Here is a 20,678-nt window from a genome sequence, read left to right as displayed (position 1 = left end):
ATGTATGTTAAAAGCACCACAATAATTAATAAATATTTTAGAGGAGATACTTTGAGACAATTCAGATGTCCTGTTTTTCCTTAAAGTTTCACTCACTAATTTTAGGATTTGTCAGTGGATCATTCCTGCTGCAGTTACTATGATAATTTACTTCATTCCTTCTACTTTTATGAGTTGTAATTTTTGTGGAATGATTTGTCCTTTTTCCTCACTTATTTACATCATTTACTTGTATCAGTATGGATATTTATTTTATTCTTTGGGTTATAATCCAATACAGTGTTGTTTTGTTGCTCAGATTATTCCAACTTTGGTTATTGAGCGCTCTTTCATATTGACTCTGTGTCCTTTGGCATGCCTCCATGTTTGTTTGTTTAGTACTTCCTTTCTGGCACTGCAAGATGCTCCCAGCTTATGTTTGTCTTGCCCCAGCCCTAGAATCAGCCATTTTCCCAAGGAGCCCTGATTCCTTTTATTGGTGAATGTTTTTCTTTTGTTTTGTTTGTTTTTTTGTGTGAATGGTATTTAGAAACCAAAATCTGGGGCTCCTGGGTGGTTCAGTTGGTTAGGCGTCCAACTTCGGCTTAGGTCATGATCTCACGGGTTCGTGAGTTCAAGCCTCTCGGTCAGGCTCTGTGCTGACAGCTCAGAGCCTGGAGTTTGCTTCAGATCCTGTGTGTGTGTATGTGTGTCTCTCTGTCTGCCCCTCTCCCACTGTCTCTCTCTCTTAAAAATAAATATTAAATTTTTTTTTAATAAAAAAAAAATGAAACTAAAATCTGGATGCTGGGTGTGTTTGTTGCTATTGGGATATCATTGTTTCTTGTCTCTTTGGTGGAAAAAGCTAGGAAACATGCTTATGTACACTAATCCTTGTATACACAAATATCTATGTTTATATCTGTATCTATCTACATATATATGAAAATAAACATGTGTTTATACAAATATCTCTGACTCTACTCTGGCACCACAGGATCCATCCCAATGTTCTCTATTTGTGTTCTCTTTCTCAGAGAGTAAGAAATTTGGCTTCTCATTGGCTATAATTTATTTATTTATGCAACCTGTAAAGTAGTTTCAGTACTTTTTTTTTTTACTTATGTAAGAAACTTATCAGTTAAAAAATTTTTTTAATGTTTATTTATTTTTGAGAGAGAGAGACAGAGCATGACTGGGGGAGGGGCAGAGAGAGAGGGAGACACAGAATCTGAAGCAGGCTCCATGCTCAAGCTTTCAGGACAAAGTCCCACAGGACAGAGCCCCACGTGGGGCTCGAACTCACAAACTGTGAGATCACGACCTGAGCCAAAGTCAGATGCCCCAACTGACTGAGCCACTCAGCCGCCCCAACAATTTACCAATTAGGTATAATGTTTGTGTACGGTTCTTTTTGTCCATTTTAGCCTATAGTATCTAGTGATAATGTTATACACAGTTATTTAGGTAAGCTCCTTTTTTTCCCCCTCCACTGCCCTTCAGTGAGGTAATGCTGTGCATTTGTAACACAGGTAGATTCATTTATTGCAGTCTGCATTCTATCCTGGGTTCCCCAGAAGTTGTTTTTTTGTTTTGTTTTTTTATTTTATTTTATTATTATTTAAAAAAAATTTTTTTTTAACGTTTTTTATTTATTTTTGAGACAGAGAGAGACAGAGCATGAACGGGGGAGAGGCAGAGAGAGAGGGAGACACAGAATCGGAAGCAGGCTCCAGGCTCCGAGCCATCAGCCCAGGGCCCGACGCAGGGCTCGAACTCACGGACCGCGAGATCGTGACCTGAGCTGAAGTCGGCCGCCCAACCGACTGAGCCACCCAGGCGCCCCTGTTTTGTTTTTTTAAATTGCATACAGTAAAGTGCATTCTTTGTTGAGTACAGTTTTATGGGTTTTGACAAATGCACAGTCAGGTATCCACCATCACAGTACCGTACTAAACAGTTCCGTCACTCTAAACATTTTCTTGTATGGCCTCTTTGTAGTCAGCTCTTCTACCTACCCCACCTTTCAACAACCACTGATCTGTTTTCCATCCCCTTGTTTTTTGCCTTTTCTGGAATGTAATGTACATGGAATCATACAATATGCAGCCTTTGGGGTCTGACTTTTTCACCTAGCAAAAAGTACCTTTTAAATCTCCCAAGTCCATTACTCTTTATTGCTAAGTGTCATTCCATTGTATGGATGTACCATAGTATGCCCATTCACCTAAGAGAGGACATCTGAATTTCCAGTTTTTAGCACTTATAAAGAAAGCTGTTATAAACATTCATGTGCCGATGGTTTAACTTTATAGGAAGCCCTTAAAGGATTTTCCAAAATGGCTGTGCCATTTTGCATTCCTACCAGCAGTGAATGAGAATTTCTGTTCCTCTGTATCCTCCCCAGGATTTGCTATTGTCTTTTGTTTTTTTTTTTTTTTTTTTTTTTTTTTTTAATTTTAGCAATTCTAATAGGTATGTACTGGTATCTCAGGGTGGTCAATTTACATTTCCCTAAAGGCTAATGATGTTGAGCATCTTTTCATATGCTTATTTGCCATCTGTGTGTCTTTGAAGTGTTTGTCAGATTTTTTGGTGGATGTGTTTGTCTTATTCTTGACTTTTAAGAGTTCTTTATATATCCTGGGTACAAATTCTTTATTAGATTTGTTATTTGCCAGTATTTTCTCCTGCTCTGTGGCTTATTTGTTTTCCATTTTCTTCACTGTCTTTGACAGAACAAAAGTTTTAAATTTTCACAAAGTCCAGTTTTTTTTTTTCTTTTATGGATTGTGTCTTTGGTTTCCTACCCTAAAAACTCATTGGCAACCCCAAGGTCATGCAGATTTTCTTGCCATTTTTTAACAAAGTTTTAAATGTTTTATTTATTTTTGAGAGAGCGAGAGCTAGTGAAAGAGCATGGGGAAGGGGCAGAGAGAGGGGGATACATAGAATCTGAAGCAGACTCCAGGCTCTGAGCTGTCAGCACAGAGCCGGACGCAGGACTTGAACTCACGAACCGCAAGATCATGGCCTGAGCCAAAGTCAGAAGCTTTACCAACTGAGCCACCCAGGCGCCCCTCACCATTTTTAAGAGAAGTATTATTTAAAGAAAAATTGTATAGTTTTGCATTTTACATGTAGGTTTGTGAGCTGTTCTGAATAAATTTTTGTATAAGGTATGATATTATGGACATCCAGTTGTGCCAGCACTGATTTTGAAAGGCTATCCTTTCTCCATTAAATTGCCTTTGTACTTCTGTCAAAAGCCAGTTTATATTTCTGCGGGTCTATTTCTGGGCTGTGTTCTCTTCCATTCATCTATGTGTCTCTTCTTTTGCCAATATTGCATTGTCTTGATTACAGTGGCATTATAATAAGTCTTGAAATTGGATAGCGTAAGCCTTCCAACTTTCTACTTGGTTGTTTTTAATCTCCGGGTAGTCTATTTTTTTTTTAATTAATTTATTTTTTTTATTTTGAGAGAGCACAAGCACAGGAGGGGCAGAGAGAGAGGGAGAGAGAGAATCTCAAGCAGGCTTCACGCTTTCAGCACGGAGCCCAATGTGGGGCTCGATCCCATAAACCATGAGATCATGACCTGAACCGAAATCAAGAGTCAGGTGCTTAAGTGACTGAGCCACCCAGGCACCCCATCTGTGTAAGTCTGTTTTATAGATGTATCATAATTAATGAGGTTTCTACTGAAGGACATTTAAAGGGTTGTTTTTTGCTATAATAAATGATGCTGAGATGAACATCTTTACACATACATCTTTTTGGACTGTGTGATTCCTTTTTCAGGATAAATTCCTAGAATGGGAATACTGGGTAAGATGTAAACATTACCTCTTTTTTTCTTCCCAATTTTCTGAGGTTATTAGAGGTTATATTATTTTTCTCATTGAGGGAAAATTCATATGACGTCAGCCATTTTAAATTGTTTTTTGTTTTTTAAAGTTTATTTATTTTGCGGGAGAGAGCACACACATGGGAGAGGGGCAGAGAGAGTGGGAGAAAGAGAATCTCAAGTAGGCTCTGCTCTGTCAGTGCAGAGCCGGATGTGGGGCTCGATCTCATGAACCGTGAAATCATGACCTGGGCCAAAATCAAGAGTCATACGTTTAAATGTCTGAACCACACAGGTGCCCAGCATCAGCCATTTTAAAGTGAATGATTCTGGGGCATCTGGCTGGCTCAGTCAGTAGAGCATGTGACTCTTGATCTCGGGGTTGTGAGTTTGAGCCCCATGTTGGGTGTATAGATTACTTAAAAAATCAAATCTTTAAAGTGAACGATTCAGTGTCATTTGGTATATTCACAGTGGTGTACAACCATACCCTCTGTCTAGTTCCAAAATATTTCCACCACCCCAAAAGAAAACCCCATACCCATTAAGCAGTTACTTGCCCATTTTCCCTTCCTTCCCAGCTCCTGGCAAATACTTGTCTGCTTTCTGTCCCTATAGATTTTACCTATTCCGGATATTTCATATAAATGCAGTCATATAATCTGTTAGCATGTATTGGTAATTTGTTCCATTTTATGGTTGGATAATTTTCCTTTGTATGTATAGATCACAATTTGTCCCATCTATTGATGGGCATTAGTACCTTAGGCTATTATGAATAGTGCTACTATGAACTTGTATGTATATGTACATGTATTTGTTTGATTATCTGTTCTCAGTTATTTTTGGGTAATACCTAGGAGTAGAATTGCTGGGTCATGGTAATTCTATGTCTACCTTTTTGAGGAATTGCCAAACTGTTTTACACAATGGCTATATTATTTTACATTCCCACCAGCAATGTGTAAGGGTATCAATTTCTCTACCTTGTCTCCAATACTTGTTATTTTTCCTTTTAAAAAATTATTTTTAACTTTTATTATTTTTTTTTAGGTTTGTTTATTTTGAGACAGAGAGGGCACAAGCCGGGGAGAGGCAGAGAGAGAGAATCCTAAGCAGGCTTTGCACTCCATGCTGAGCTCAACATGGGGCTTAGTCTCATGACGGTGAAATCATGACCTAGCCAAAATCAGGAGTTGGACGCTCAAACGATTGAGCCATCCAGGCGCCCTTTTCCTTTTTAATAAAATTTTCCTTAAAAAAAAAAAAAAAATTACAGCATCCTAGTGGGTGTGAAAGTGGTATCACTTTACAGTTTTGATTTACATTTTCTTAGTGGCCATTTGTGTAATATCTTCTTTGGAAAAAATATCTATTTAGGTCTTGTGTTCTTTTTTTTTTTTTTAATGTTTATTTTTGAGATGAGAGAGAGTATGAGTGGGGGGGGAGGCAGAGAGAGAGGGAGACACAGAATCCCAAGCAGGCTCTAGGCTCTGAGCTGTCAGCACAGAGCCGGATGTGGGGCTTGAACCCACGAACCGTGAGATCGTGACCTGAGCTGAAGTAGGACACTCAGCTGACTGAGCCACCCAGGCGCCTCTTGTATTCATTTTTAAATTGGGTTGGTTGTCTTTTTGTTGCTGGTTGGCACGCATTACATTTTGATACATATTGCCAGACTTTTGGTTTGAAGAAAGTTTGTATCAGTGGTATTTCTATTTTTGTTCACCCTTGCAATTCTGTGTATTAACTATCTTTTCATTATTATAGTTTGGTAAACAAATGAATTTCATTTTGATTTCATTTCTTTGGTTAATTGTCTTTTCAAGGGTGCATTGGTCATTTGTGTATTGCTTGTTTTAATTCCTTGCTCATACCTGTTATGCCCACTTCCATATAATGGTTTTCATTTTTGTGTTTATTGCTTTTTAAGAGTTTTTTGTGTATTGTAAGTTTGAATCCTTTATGCAGTCTCATGTATTGGAAGTATTTTTTTCAGTTGGTCATTTGTCTTTTGACTTGTGTGATTTTTTGGGGTCATAATAAATGTTTTAGGTTTGTATGTTCTCATACTTTTTGTGAGTACATGTTGGTTTTAACATTCTTTTAGAAAGAGAATATTATAGGGGCACCCGGCTGGCTCAGTCAGTAGAACATGGACTCTTGCTCTCTGGGTCATGAGTTCAAGTCCCACGTTGCGCATAGAGCCTACTTTATTATTTTTTCTTAAAGATTTAAAAACTTTTAAAAATGTTTATTTATTTTTGAGAGAGAGAGAGAGAGAGAGAGAGAGAGAGAGAGAGAGAGGCAGAGCGTGAGCCAGGGAGGGGCAGAGAGAGAGAGAGAGAGAGACAGAGAGAGAGAGAGACAGAGAGACACAGAATCTGAAGCAGGCTCCAGACTCTGAGCTGTCAGCACAGAGCCCAGTACGGGGCTCCAACTCATGAACAGTGAGACCATGACCTGAGCTGAAGTCAGACGCTTAACTGATCCATCCAGGTGCCCCGAGTCTACTTTAAAAAAAATATGAGAATGTTATAATAGATTTATAATGTATTGAACTGTTGGAACTTACAGATGTGAACAAAAAGTATTGTTGATGCTCTGGTGTAAATGAAGGTATACTCAGGCCTCCTTGCCTTCAGCATGCCTGTTGCTCTTTCCTTGCAGTCCCCTACATACATAATTACAGATGGAATATGGGATTCTGTGTTGTCCAGGTGGGTACTTTTGGTTAGCTACCCCACTACCCAGTTTCCTTACTTTCCTTTTTTTTTGGTTTACATCTTGCTAGTGCCTAGCATCATAACTTGTAACGGTGGTTCTCACTCCCAGGTGCACAGTGTAATCACCTGGGTAGCATTAAAAAACATTGATGCTCAGGCTTATAGTATTCAGAAAGTGTGTATTGATTAGAATTAGATTTAGATGATTTGCCTAATAGGCAAATGTTTCCTAATTTATAGTCTGTCTTTACTCTGAGGTCTTCATTTAGCTTATTTAGCCTAGCAGGCAGTTTTATTTACTGAGAAAACTGGGTTTTAGTCTCAGCTTTGCCACTAACTCGCTGTACTTATAACCTGGGACAAGATACTGCCCTCTCTGGGCTTTAGTTTCCTCTTTGGCTATATTAGTGAGGGGGGACTGATTAGATCAGATCAGGAGTGGGCAGACTTTTTCTGTTAAGGTCCAGTTAGTAAATATTTTAGGCTTTGTGGGTCATACAGTGTCTGTCAGTGTCTATTTTATTTATTTTTTATTTGTTTTGAGAGAAAGAGTGGGCATGCTTGTGTGTGGGAGGGGCAGAGAGAGAGAGAGAGAGAGAGAGAGAGAGAGGGAGGGAGGGAGAGAATCCCAAGCAGGCTTCGCACTGTCAGCACAGACCCTGAAGCCAGGCTTGATCCCCATGAATCCCAAGATCATGACCTGAGCTGAAATAGAGTTGGACACTTAACCAGCTGAGCCACACAGGCTCCCCTGTCTGTCATGGTGTCTAAAGCTCCTTTTAGCTCTGGTATTTTGTGGTTCTCTTCTTTCAAACCCTAGCCAGGGGTCTCACCTCGAAACACCAAGAAAAATCTTGTTTAATCACCACCAATTAAATATAGATAATACCAAGCACTTCTATAGTGCTTATTACCATTTGCCTGCCATTATTCTAAATATTTCGTCTATATTAACTCTAATCTCCAGAATAACATAGTGAGGAGTGTAGGTACTATTATTATTATTATTATTATTATTATTATTCCCATTTTATAGATTAGGATACTTGAGGCAAGGAAAACTAAGATACTTAAATATCCTGCGAAATGAAGTTGGGTAGTGGAGTCAGAATTTGAACCCGTGCTTCTGGCTCCATCATACACTGTTGGCTTTCCCTAACTTAGATACAGACCTCCAAATAATATATGCTCTATCTCAGGTATCTTAAAATAAAATCTCACTGAAACCATCAAAAGTGGGCCAACCTGGAGGCTGTAAAATTGGCCACAAGAAGAGCTTTATTATTGATTTTATTTTCTCAAAAGAGCCCTTTTGTTTCTGTCCCAGCATTATGGTCACATGGCATCGTCTTTGTTTATATTTTCAGCTTTCTATCATATTTACTCTTCAAAACCTTGAAGGGGTTCAGTGTATGGAAGCTGTCTTCTCAGTTTCTGGAATTTAATTTCACCTTAGTAGGAATTCATTACTTCAATCAAGCAAACAGACTAGAGTCAAATGGGAATAAAAACTCCTCACGAGAGGCAGCAGAAACAGCTTGTGTTATGGGCAGAGCATCTAGGCTTTAGTCGTGTCTCTATTGCCAGCCAATTATATATGCAGGGGAGCTCCCTGAGCCTCTGTATTCTCAAGTATAAAATTTCAGGTGATCGGACCGGGTAGATGATCTCGGAATTTCCTTACATCCATGCTTTGCCAGGGCTTGCAGGTGGACGTCTAAGCAGCCACTGCAGAGGCTCTCCGTTGCGGAGTTTCTCATACTTCAACTTTAAAGTATGTTAAAAGTATGTTAACTTTTTTTTTTTTAACGTTTATTTATTTTTGAGACAGAGAGAGACAAAGCATGAACGGGGGAGGGTCAGAGAGAGGGAGACACAGAATCTGAAACAGGCTCCAGGCTCTGAGCTGTCAGCACAGAGCCCGACGCGGGGCTCGAACTCACAGACTGCGAGATCGTGACCTGAGCCGAAGTCGGCTGCTTAACCGACTGAGCCACCCAGGCGCCCCAAAAGTATGTTAACTTTAAAGTATGCCAGTTTTGCATTCTCTGCCCTGATCTGTCTGCATTTATTTATCTATTTACTTAAACATTTATTTATTTATTGAGAGGGATGAGTGGGGAAGGGCAGAGAGAGAGAGAGAGAGAGAGAATATCCCAAGCAGGCTGTCTGCATTTATTTATCTATTTACTTAAACATTTATTTATTTATTGAGAGGGACAAGTGGGGAAGGGCAGAGAGATAGAGAGAGAGAGAGAGAGAGAGAGAGAGAGAGAGAGAGAATCCCAAGCAGGCTCTGCACTGTCAGCACGGAGTCCGATGTGGGGCTTGAAGTCACGAACCACGAGATCATGACCTGAGGCAAAGAAATCAAGACTCAGATGCTCAGTCTACTGAGCCACCCAGGTGCCCCTGTCTGCATTTATTTAGATGTAAAAATTCATGTTTTACGTTCTTTTTACCAATTAGGAAGATCTGGTGCTTAAGAAGAATGCATAGTGTACTTATTATGTATGCACCTCTCAGTTTGAGAAGCATGGCCTTGTATTATGATTGTAGTTCCTTTTCCCTTAAATAGAGATAGCCATTGGAGGACCAAAAGTCTCTATCTGCACTACAAATTCCAAACCACTCCTCTCACTAGACTGAACACATCAGGTACAGGTTCTCCCACTTTCTGAGCGTCTTAATCTGTCTGATTTAGTCAGCATGTCTGCAGTTGAACTTCTGCCAAGCAAAGCTAAAAGGAGTAGTTGCCTGCCATGTTCCTGCAGCTAATTCATTCTTTCTTAATAAAGTGTACATTTTTTAAGAAGTTACCCTTTTATTAAGAAAGAAAAGTTAAATAGGGTGCCTGGGTGGCTCAGTCGGTGGTTAAGTGTCTGACTTTTGATTTCAGCTCAGGTCTTGATCTCAGGGTTGTGAGTTCAAGCCCTACATTGGGCTCCGTGCTGGGTGTGAAGCCTACTAAGAAAGAGAGGAAGAGAGAGGGAGGGAGGGAGAGGGAGGGAGGGAAGGAAGTTAGGCAAGAGATTTGACCTTTTCTCTACTTTTCCACATCTCTTCATTTGAATAATCAAATTCAAAATCTTTAAAAAAAAATTTTTTTTTAATGTTTTCTTTATTTTTGAGACAGAAAGAGACAGAGCATGAGCAGGGGAGGGGCAGAGAGAGAGCGAGACACAGAATCTGAAGCAGGCTCCAGGCTCTGAGCGGTCAGCACAGAGCCCAACGCGGGGCTCGAACTCATGAACCTCGAGATCATGACCTAAGCCGAAGTCGGATGCTCAACCGACTGAACCACCCAGGTGCCCCAAATTCAAATTCTTTTAATCAAAAAGGAAAATCAACTTTTGGTGATAGAGCCAGGAAAGCGATTGAAGGATTTCAGGATCTAATTTGGATTGGGAAGGAAATGAAGTTAAAAGGGGGAAGATAACTTATGAGGAAGAAACCAAACAAGGAGGGCAGCTTTTCATTTTGCTTATAAACAGCTATGTTGGGGCATCATAGCCAACCTGAACTCAGACAGAGCTCCACAATCTGCCCAGTGTCCAGGATCTTGCTGATTAACACACTTATTAGGGCCACCCTAGAGCATAAAAACCCTAAAGGGTTGGAGCCAAGTTGCCTGGATTTTAAGTCCTAGCCCCACTACTTACTAGCTATGCAACCTCTCTGTGCTTCAGATTTTTTTTTTTTTATGTTTATTATTTATTTTGAGAGAGACAAAGATAACACAAGGGTGGGAGGGGCAGAGAGAGACAGAGAGAGAGAATCCCAAGCAGACTCCACGCTGTCAGTACAGAGCCTGATGAGGGGCTCAAACCCATGAAACCGTGATATCCTGACCTAAACCAAAACCACCCAGGGATTTTGGGGAGTTTCTCCATGGTGAAATTTCTTTGGACCAGGGTTTCTCAACTTCAGGACTGTTGACATTTTGGGTTGGGATAATTTTTTGCTGTGTGAGCTCATATTTCCTTGTAGTATCCAGTTAAATACCTAGAACATTAAATGTTTGGTGGTTATGATATTTAAAGAAGATGGTACAGTCACACTTTAATGTCTCTTAGAAACTTTAAATCACGTATGTCTTTATAGTACAGTTACTTGTATCTCTGTTTCTGCTAGCCTGGACTCCTTGAGGACAGGGACCCTTTCTTAATCTTCTTTGCATGCCTAACATCTTGCAGATTACCTGGCACATAATAGACTCAGTAAATGTTTGCAGAGATAAGTCAGTTATGTTGATAATTGGCTAAGTAGGTTAAACCTGGGATTTTTCAGAATATTTCAGCTATCAGACCTCACAAAGAGGCCAGAGCCTCCTTAGTATTGACAGAATCTGATTTGTGCAGAGAGAAGCATTTTATCCAGTCATTTCTGTGTACACAGATCACAGGTGTCTTCTGGGAGAGTAGGAGATGGAATGGAGTGGCATACTGCCTTTAAAAGATAACACAAACCCTTTAAGCTCTTCTTAGCACCCAGGGCTGCCTGTTCTATAGGCAAAGTCACACTGAAACTGTAATTGAAGCTGGAAAATAGGTGAAATGTAAAGCAATCAGCTACAAACCTAACTTACCCTGGTGGAATGTTGTTTTGTGGGCAGGTAATAAAATAAGCCCAGTTGGGGCATTTGCAATATAAATATCTGTATGGACCAAATGTGACGTTTACAAAAATTGATTGGTTTCTAAATTTGTTTAGATATTTATCCTTAGTGCCAATGTGTAAAATGTTGCTGTGTTTTTGCTTTTTGGCTGGGTGGTATGATTTTAATTGATAAGCAATGTATGCCCTAAAATGCATCATTCATGGGGCACCTGGCTGGCTCAGTTGGTGGAGCATGTGACTCTTTATCTCAGGATTATGCGTTCAAGCCCCCTGTTGTGTGTAGAGATTACTTAAAAGTAAAATCTTAAATGCATAATTCGTAAGTGTACAAAAAGTGAAAATACCTGTGTAGGGGTGCTTGGGTGGCTCAGTCAGTTAAGCGTCGACTCTTGGTTTCAGCTCAGGTCACGATCTCACAGTTGGTGAGTTTGCTGCCTTGCTCCCTGTTGCCCCAGCTTGCTCTCTCTTTCTCTCTCTCTCTCTCAAAAAAATGAAACATAAAAAAATTTAAAAAGTGAAAATACCTGTGTAACCACAACTCAGTTCAAGAAATAGAACGTTACCAGTCCTCTCAATAGTTTTGAAAATTGTGATTTGATCCAGCAATTCCACTTCTGGGTGTATATTTAAAAGAATTGAAAAATTCAGCAAATGTTTGAAAATTTCATTTCATTGCAGATATTCACTGTTTTCTCATTGTGCTGAAAATCTGTCATCCAAGTCTTTCGTTGTTATTGTGGTAAAATATACATGACATAAAATGTACCATTTTACCATGCATTAAGCACATTCACATTGTTCTGCAACCTTCACCCTCTATCTCCAGATCTTTTTCATCTTCCCAACTGAAATTCTGTACCCATTTTTTTTAAGTAAAAAATTTTTTTAAAAAACATTTATTTATTTTTGAGAGACAGAGACAGAGACAGAGAGAGAGAGAGAGAGAGAGAGCGAGAGCGCGCATGAGTGGGGGAGGGACAGAGAGAGAGAGAGAGAGAGAGAGAGAGAGACAGAATTGGAAGCAAGCTCCAGGCTCTGAGCTGTCAGCACAGAGCCCAATGCAAGGCTCGAACCCGTGAACCCTGAGACACTCAACTGACTGAGCCACCCAGGTGCCCCTGTACCCGTTTTATATGGACTCTTCATTGTTCTCTGCCCCAGCACCTGGCAACCACCATTCTACTTTTTGCCTCTGAATTTTTACTAGTTTAGTTACATCATGTAAGTAGAATCATACAATATTTGGCTTTTTGTTACTGAGTTATTTTACTTATCATAATATCTTTAAGGTTCATCCATGTTATAGTATGTGTCAGAATTTCCTTCCCTTTTAGGGCTGAATAATAATGGAATAACACATTTTATTTATCCATTCATTCATGGTGGACTGTTGGGTTGCTTCTACCTTTTGGCCTCAGTGATTGATGCTGCTATTATAGACATGGGTGTATAAATACCTGTTCAGCTCCCTGCTTTCAGTTCTTTGGGGTACATACCCAGAAGTGGAGTTGCTAGATAATATGGTAATTCTATTTTTTTATGTGTTGTTTTTAAGATTTTATTTTTTAGTAATCTACACTCACTGTGGGGCTTGAACTCACAACCTTGAGATCAAGTGTCACATGCTCTACAGACTGAGTCAGCCAGTGTCCCTCTATTTTTTATGTTTTGGTGAATCACCGTACTGTTTTCCATCCACAGCTATGTCATTTTACATCCCCACCAACAGTACACAGGGGTTCTAATATCTCTACATCTTCACCAACATTTGTTATTTTTTGTTTTTTGATAATAGCTATCTCTGTGTATGAATTGCATCCAGATTTTTTTATAGGAACTTTTTGTTAGGGAAGTTTTCCAACATATAAAAAAAATAGAATGAGTACCAGTTGAACTTCTGTGTGTCTGTCACCTAGCTTCAGTAAGTTAGGAACACTTGGCCAATCTTGTTTCATTTAGTCTATCCCTCTTCCACCATTATTGGAATGTAGATCCCAGTTGTCATATACTTTCTTTTTTTTGTCCTATGGTTAAAAACAGAAAATAAAGATAAAAGTTTAATGTTATGAATGTTACTGCAAATTTTACTTGCATCATTGTTCTTTCATTTCGTGATCATAATTCTTTTCTAAAGTAATCTCTACCCAATGTGGGGCTCGAACTCACGACCCCGAGATCAAGAATCAGATGCTCTAATGACTGAGCCAGCCAGGCACCCCAGTGATCGTAATTCTTGTGTCATTATTAACAAATGTCTTTTCAGCGTCATTTTTGCTCTCATGCAGTGCAGCTATAGATGTACTTTACATATGCCCTTCATCTACCCTTGCCTTCTTGCTTATTAAAAATTTATTCAGGGGTAAAATGAAAAAAATACACAGTAGCTGTGATCACAAGTTGCACAGTCATTTGTAAGCTCAACTTCAACAGCACATCGCTAACTGTCAAAAGAAGTCATATTAGAATGGAAGAGTGAAGCAACATCATTATTGATATAACCTTGGATCAGCTCTCATTTCTTTAAAAAATATATATACTCCCATTCATAAGTACTTCAGTATACTGTATACCTCAAAGTTAAAGACTCCTTTTTTTTTTTTAAGTTTATTTATTTTTTTTTTTGAGAGAGGGAGTAAGCTGGGGAGGGGCTGAGAGACAGGAGAGATAGAGAATCCCAAACCGGCTCTGTTCTTTCCTGATGTGGGCTCAAACCCACAAACTGCGAGATTATGATCTGAGCCAAAACTGAGAGTCGGACACTTAACCAACTGAGCCACCCAGGCGCCCCAGTGACTCCTTTTTTATTTTCTCCTTTTTAACAAAACAAAACAAAACAAAGCAAAACAAAACACAAAACCATAAAGCCATATGATACCTAAACATTAACAATCCTTTTATTATCAGATACCTGTTTAGTACCACCCATATCTTTATGCCCAGTTTCTTTTAGTCTGATGGTATGGGAAACAAAAGTTGACAAATCACTCAAAGATGACAATTCACATTGGTAACCAAGATGTAGTACTTTTGTATGAATTACAGTTTTTAGTTTGTTAACTCTGTGAGCAAGAAGTCTTTCCTTAAACCATGAGTACTTCTTTCTGATATTTGTTGGCATTTGCATATACCATAAATAGTGTAGTAGTCTACTTCCTTTAAAATAAGGTGAGCCTCATTCTGGGGTTACCTTCTGTTTGATTTATGTTGATGTGTTTATTTGTTTAAGCTTACTATTTTAAGGAGTTCTAGAAGATACCCTTAAAGACGAGACTCAAAATGACAATTTACCAGGTATCTAGGTGGCTCAGTCAGTTGAGTGGCTGCCTCTTGATTTTGTCTCAGGTCACGATCCCAGGGTTGTGGGATTGAGCCCCATGTCAGGCTCTGCGCTGAGTGTGGAGCCTGCTTAAAGATTCTCTCTCCCTCTGCCCCTCTCCCCTCTTGTGCTCGGTTTCTCTTTAAAATTTAAAGAAAAGTGGGGGGGGGGGGATGAAAATTTATCTACAAATTTATCTATATGTCGGATAGAACATGCTGGTAGGGATATTTACATTTTGGTTTTTTTGTAAGTTGGGGATGGTAATTTTGCATTTGCAGCGATAATTTCCTTAACATTAATCTCAATGTTAAAAACGAGAATCCACTTACAGGGTTCAGAAATCTTCCACTGGCAAAATCAAGTTGTTGCTGTTTGAGTTCTTTCACGTTGATTGGGTCATTTGGAATGCAACAGAGCCAGCTAAAGTTTGTGGGAAAAGAGGGAGAGGAACACGCAATTGTTAACTCCTTTTCTCCTGTAGTCTTCTTAATTTGTGCAGAAGACTGCGGTGTAGGGTATATCCTATAGCACTTTGTAACATCAGAAGGAAGTCTTGCTCAAGATACACAGAGAGAACACCCTGTGATCTAAGATTCCACCAGTATTCAGGTGTAAGAATGCAAGTTTGTTGTCGGGCACAGATTAAATGAGTTAAAGGCAGAGCTGATTCTTTCCTGGTGGCTCTTTATATGTCTTATGTGCACTATTTTACTAATTAACAATTTTATTTTACCTGAAGATAGCTTCTGTCCCTGTTGGATAAAAAACCTCAGTAGCTACCAGCAAAGAGGCTTCAGAGAGATAAATAATAACACTAAATTTATTTCCCATTATCCTTCTGTTGTGATAGTAGTTGTTGTAATACAGGTAGTAATATAATAACCCTTCATAGCATCTGCAAAGTTAGGCAAAAACTAAGTGCTTTGCATGTATTAACTCACTTAATCCATGCAACAACCCCACGAGATAGACATTATTATCCTCATTTTACTGATGAGGGATTGAGGCACAGAGAAGTTAGTAACTGACTACTCCACTGGTACAAATAGCTGGTAAGTGGCAGAGCTAGGAATTGATCTGAGGCAGCCTGGCGCCAGCGTCCTTCCTCCTAACCATTATACTGTGCTGTACTTAATCGACACCCATGTAAGTAAAGGGAAATGTGAGATAAAAAATGCTTTTAACATCTTTGTGGGCTCTATGGAACTTATTATTTGTTCATTCAATGCTCCCTGTAGAATCAGTGATTACAGAGAGAACATTTAATCTCAAAGCATTCATCCCTATTTTCAAACTAGTATTTTCAGATCTGCACTCCGAGACCTTGCATTTAGAAAAAGTACATTTGAACTTTTTAGTTGAATTGGCAGATCAAGAGCTTACAGACAGGATATTGCCTTTGAGTATTTAGACTGTATATGCTGGCCCCCTGAAGCAGTAATTTGGTTAGATCACAATGTTTCCACTAGAGTGTAGCAGTATTAGGGGTTCTGACTTCAAAGTGTGTATGTGTGTGTTTTATATGTATCTTTGTAAATAGGCCACTTCTTCACAAATGGAGCCAATGCTATACAAATCCTAGAAATGTTTCAGAGCATTTTAATCCAAGACATATCTAAGCATTTGAAGTAGAACTATGAGCAATGCAAAATGTTACCTTTCTGGAGACTTATGATAAGTAAAATAAATAAAACAACCTGCCCATTTTTAAATGCTTAAAGTTCAGGCCTAAAGAACTTCCAGTTAATCTTGCAGAATTAGTTCTCACTTGAGCACTGATTTACATACACTTTTTATCTTTAAGTTTAAACTAATTGCCACTATTTGATAAGAAAGCCAGTGTTTTGTTTTCTCCCGCTACCTTTGTCCTGGGTTTCTTGGGTGGGTCCCCTATGCCCTGAACACAAATGCTTAGAGCACATCTATTCCGGTGCTTTGCATCAGTCACGTGTTTGGCTGGAGGGAGGTACGGATCACCATTCCTACCTCAAATGTGCCTTTTATGGAAGCAGGTGACTATCTCATGCTAATTTTCTTTCCCCTAGGTTTATGAAGGCTTAGACATCATCACCAACAAGGTTTCTGCCCAAGAGCAGAGAATGTGCCAGCACCACATGATCAGCTTTGTGGATCCTCTTGTGACAAATTACACAGTTGTGGACTTCAGGAACAAGGCAACTGCTCTGATATCCTTAGGAAAGACAGCAGCTAGGCTTGTGGGTGCAAGGCAGCCCAAGCCAGAAAGTTTTCTTTTCAGTGACAGATTCTTCTAAACAGGGGCACCCAAGACCTAACAACCCATAGGTAGCATCCCCATCTGAACTATATGGATTGAAAGATACAATGCCCTTGCTACTCAGAACCTTGTCTTCAGACTGCAGCATTTAGCATCCCTTGGGCACTTATTAGAAATGCTGAATTTGGTCCTCACTCCAGACCTGTTGAATCAGAATCTGCATTTAACGAGAATCCCAGGTGATTCATAGGCATGTTAAAATTTGAGAAGCTGTTTTAGTGGCAAGAACACTGATTTAGGAACCAGAAAATCTGTGTTCTAGTCCCAGAACTACCTCTTTGGACCAAGTGGATTTTATTGGGTAGAGAGCATTTACCCCACGGAGCTTCAGTTTCCCACCCTTTAAATGAGGTTACAAAATCAGTTTATAAATATAATGGAGTTACAGTTAGAATTTAATAGGGATTGTTGGGTGAGGGAGGACTGCAAAACACCAATAATTTTTTTTTTTTTCTAAAAATAATTTTTTTTCTGTGATCAGTGATCTTTTACTTTTTTAATTTTAATTCCAATATAGTTAACATATAGTGTTACATTAGTTTTAACGCCAATAAATTTTTGAAAAGACTAGTATAAGGGAACTGCCCTTGTATTTTAACTGTTTAGACTGCCTTTAATATTTGGACTGCCAGATGGGGCTCCTGGCAGGCTCAGCCGGTAGAGCATGAGACTCTTGATCTCGGGGATCACAAGTTCAATCAAGCCCTATGCTGGGCATAGAGATTACTTTAAAAAATATATTTGGACTGCTAGATATTAAAACATAATGAAAATTCATAATAATTATAATAGCATGGAACTTACACTAGACAGTCTTATGGCACAGAATAGAGAAAACGCAGAATACAAATTCAAATCAATGTCCATACTTAGCTTATGATCAAGGTGGCATTTTAGAACAGTGGAAAAATAAAGCAGCAGTTAATAATTATTCCCAGGACTTGGGGTGCCTAGGTGACCTAGTTGGTTAAGCGTCTGACTTTGGCTTAGGTCACGATCTCACAGTTCTTGAGTTGGAGCCCTGCATCCGGCTCTCTGCTGTTCAGATCCTCTGTCCCCCTCTCTCTCTGCCCTTCCCCTGCTTGTGCACATGTGTTCTCTCTCTCTCTCCAAAATAAACATCAAAAAAATAATTATTTCTAGGACAGCTAATTATTTTGGAAAAAAATAAAATCACAACCTCATTATATATGACATAAATTGCAGATGGATTTCAGAGTTAAATATGTGTATTCTTAATGAAACTTTAAAACAAATGGGATAATATATAATTGAGTACTTATGTGATTTTAACTACACACAGTAGGGAAGGACTTTGTAGATATCTAGTCTTTAAAAAACATTTTTTTAATGGATTTTTTAAAAAGTCTGTTTATTTTGAGAGAGAGAGAGAGAGTACAAGTTGGGAAGAAGGAGAAAGAGACAATCCCAAGCAGGTACTGATGGTGCAGATCCTGTTGTGGGGCTCAAAACTGTGAGATCATGACCCAAGCTGAAGTCGGCTGCTTAACCAACTGAGCCACCCAGGTGCCCCTAATGGACTTTTTAACTTAATTTTTTCCCTTGTTGTGTTAAAGTACACACAAAACTTCCCACTTAGCCATTTTTTTTTAAGTTTATTTTTTGAGAGAGACAGAATCCCAAGCAGAGACAGGGAGAGAGGATCCCCAGCAGGTTCTGCGTTGTCAGCACAGAGCCCGACACATGAGATCATGACCTGAGCCAAGAAACCAAGAGTTGGACGCTCAACTGACTGAGCCACCCAGACGCCCCTATAAAAAACGCCTATGGATCAATACGAAAAATACTTAAAGGGCCTTAGTAGTAATTCACAAAGGAAGAAGCATAAATAATGGTAAACATGACAAAGGGCTTACCCTTGCTGTTAAGGCTATGCAAATCAAAATAATGAAATCATATTTTTTTGCCTATCAAATAGGCAGAGATTAAAATGCAGATAATAATTCTTGCTCTACCTGCTTTACAAGGCAATTGTATCAGATGAGATAATGTATATGAAAGACCTTGGCAAATTAAAACATATCACCAAATGTCCATTGTTGCTTTAAGACAGTTTGGTTCAGAAAGAACTGATAGAAAATGGAGTTTTCATATAGGGCAGCATGGGATGACTTAATCACATCACTTACAGGAATGGAGATTTCTGAGTTAAGGTAAGAACTTAGAAACAGAATGTCAGAACTGAAAGTACTTTAAGAAGTATTCTTAGTTAGCTTTCTTTTTTTTTTTTTTTTTTTAATGTTTTTATTTATTTATTTTTGAGAGAGAGAGACTGAGCATAAGTGGAGGGGTGGGGGGCAGAGAGAGAGGGAGACACAGAATCTGAAGCAGGCTCCAGACTCTGACCTGTCGGCCCAAAACCAGACGCAGGGCTCGAACCCACAAACCATGAGATCAGTACCTGAGCTGAAGTCGGATGCCCAACGTACTGAGCCACCCAGGTGCCCCCTTAGTTAGCTTTCTTGATTGGGCAGGTGAAGATATTAGATACTGAGGCCCAGAGAGGAGAAGGGTTTTGCCCAGAATCACAATTGTTTCATGGCTTGGGCAAACAAGTCAAACCTTTCCCCACCAAATGTCACCTATCCCATGTCCCTCCCTCTTTTCCACTCTTTTTTTTGGCATCTCACCATTTTACCCTTCTCTTTTTACTTTCCTTGCTCCCTTTCCCTTTGTTAATCATGTTATATATTTGAATTTTTATTACAGTTACTATGTAATTGTGTGCTCCCTATGCTTAAAGGCGGAATATAGAATTTCTCTTTTAAAAAACAAATAGACAGTGTTTCTTCTTTATGATCCTTGATCGGTAACAGCTTTCTTCCCACCCCACCCCAGCCTCTTCGGGGTTAGTGGGCCTCTGATAGAAAAGAGGTCATCTATCTCTGTGCCCACAGACAGGCTGGCAGGGGGAAGAAGCATGTAAATGAGTCTTTGTCTAGGTTGAAAGTCTCTTTATCAATTATCCTTAGAAGCAAAGCCCTTCATAAAGCAGATAATTATCTGCTCAACAGAGATTCTAAAGAAGAATTCAAAGTAGCAGGGATATAAAAACAATAGAGGCTCAAGTAAATTCAGTACTTACTCAATTGAAAGCAAATATTTCAGGCATTGTGGTAGGGGATTTATATGCCTTGTCACATTTAATGCTCTGAAGAATTCTGGAGAATTTTACAGGTGAGAAAACTGAGTAACTTGCCAGAGAGTTGGAGCTGGTCATTGAAATCTATTTATCTTTGGAACCCATGCTTTTCAGTTTATCTGGTGGAATCTCAAGTGGCCAAAATGTGCATTACTACCACATAATGGTGGGGACTGAGTCCAAGAACCATGGCTTAGAGAAACCAGCTTGTATTTTGCCTTAGAAGGTAAAGTCACACCATGGGCGTCACCTTGGTGGCTTCCTGAGCAGCTGACACTCGGTTCTCTGAGAGCCCTTGGGCTTGTGTTCATTAAACTGATTTGGAATACCAAGCAAGCTTTGAATTTTAGCAGCAAGGCCTAAACATTTTTAGCACTGGAAGGAATTACCATCATGCATTTGTCTCCGGTTTATGCAAGACCCCCTAGAACTAATAGGAAATGCTTCTGAGAACTCATGGGAAACAGTGAAGACTGATATCCATTCATCTTGGTTTCCACCCTTTCCCCTCTGTTCTCCAGACGAATAAATGAGTGTGGTTTCTTGCTAATACCCTCCTTCTCAGGTGAGTCAGGATGCTCTTCTTGATATTAAATATTGTGATAATCTTTCTTAACGTTCACATTGAAGATATATTTGCCCGAGACAAAATTCCTATTGTCGTGGGAGGAACGAATTATTACATTGAGGCTCTGCTCTGGAAAGTTCTTGTCAGTACTAAGGTA

General features: G+C 39.3%; 1 protein-coding gene across 10 annotated transcripts in view; it reads left to right on the top strand.

The window, feature by feature from the left end:
* TRIT1 (tRNA isopentenyltransferase 1) overlaps nucleotides 1–20,678 on the top strand; it is a 43,198-nt gene that overhangs the window by 9,328 nt on the left and 13,192 nt on the right. For 7 of the 10 annotated variants that reach the window (XR_006221289.1, XM_042996724.1, XM_007077403.3 and 4 more), the window contains 2 exons: nucleotides 16,540–16,680; nucleotides 20,577–20,675. The exons of 1 other annotated variant lie outside the window; for it this stretch is intronic. Coding sequence is in view for 8 of the 9 variants with exons in the window: in XM_042996724.1 (XP_042852658.1) it covers nucleotides 16,540–16,680; nucleotides 20,577–20,675 (240 nt within the window). In the remaining variant the exon portion in view is untranslated. Of the gene's footprint in view, nucleotides 1–6,386; nucleotides 6,550–9,847; nucleotides 9,864–16,539; nucleotides 16,681–20,576; nucleotides 20,676–20,678 lie in introns of those variants that run through there. 2 more of the 10 variants (XM_042996722.1, XM_042996723.1) reach the window with 2 other exon arrangements.

The sequence above is a fragment of the Panthera tigris genome, chromosome C1 (genome assembly GCF_018350195.1).
Source record: "Panthera tigris isolate Pti1 chromosome C1, P.tigris_Pti1_mat1.1, whole genome shotgun sequence".
Lineage (NCBI taxonomy): Eukaryota > Metazoa > Chordata > Mammalia > Carnivora > Felidae > Panthera > Panthera tigris.
Note: the sequence above shows the minus strand (reverse complement) of the source record. Positions and strands in the feature narration are given on the sequence as shown.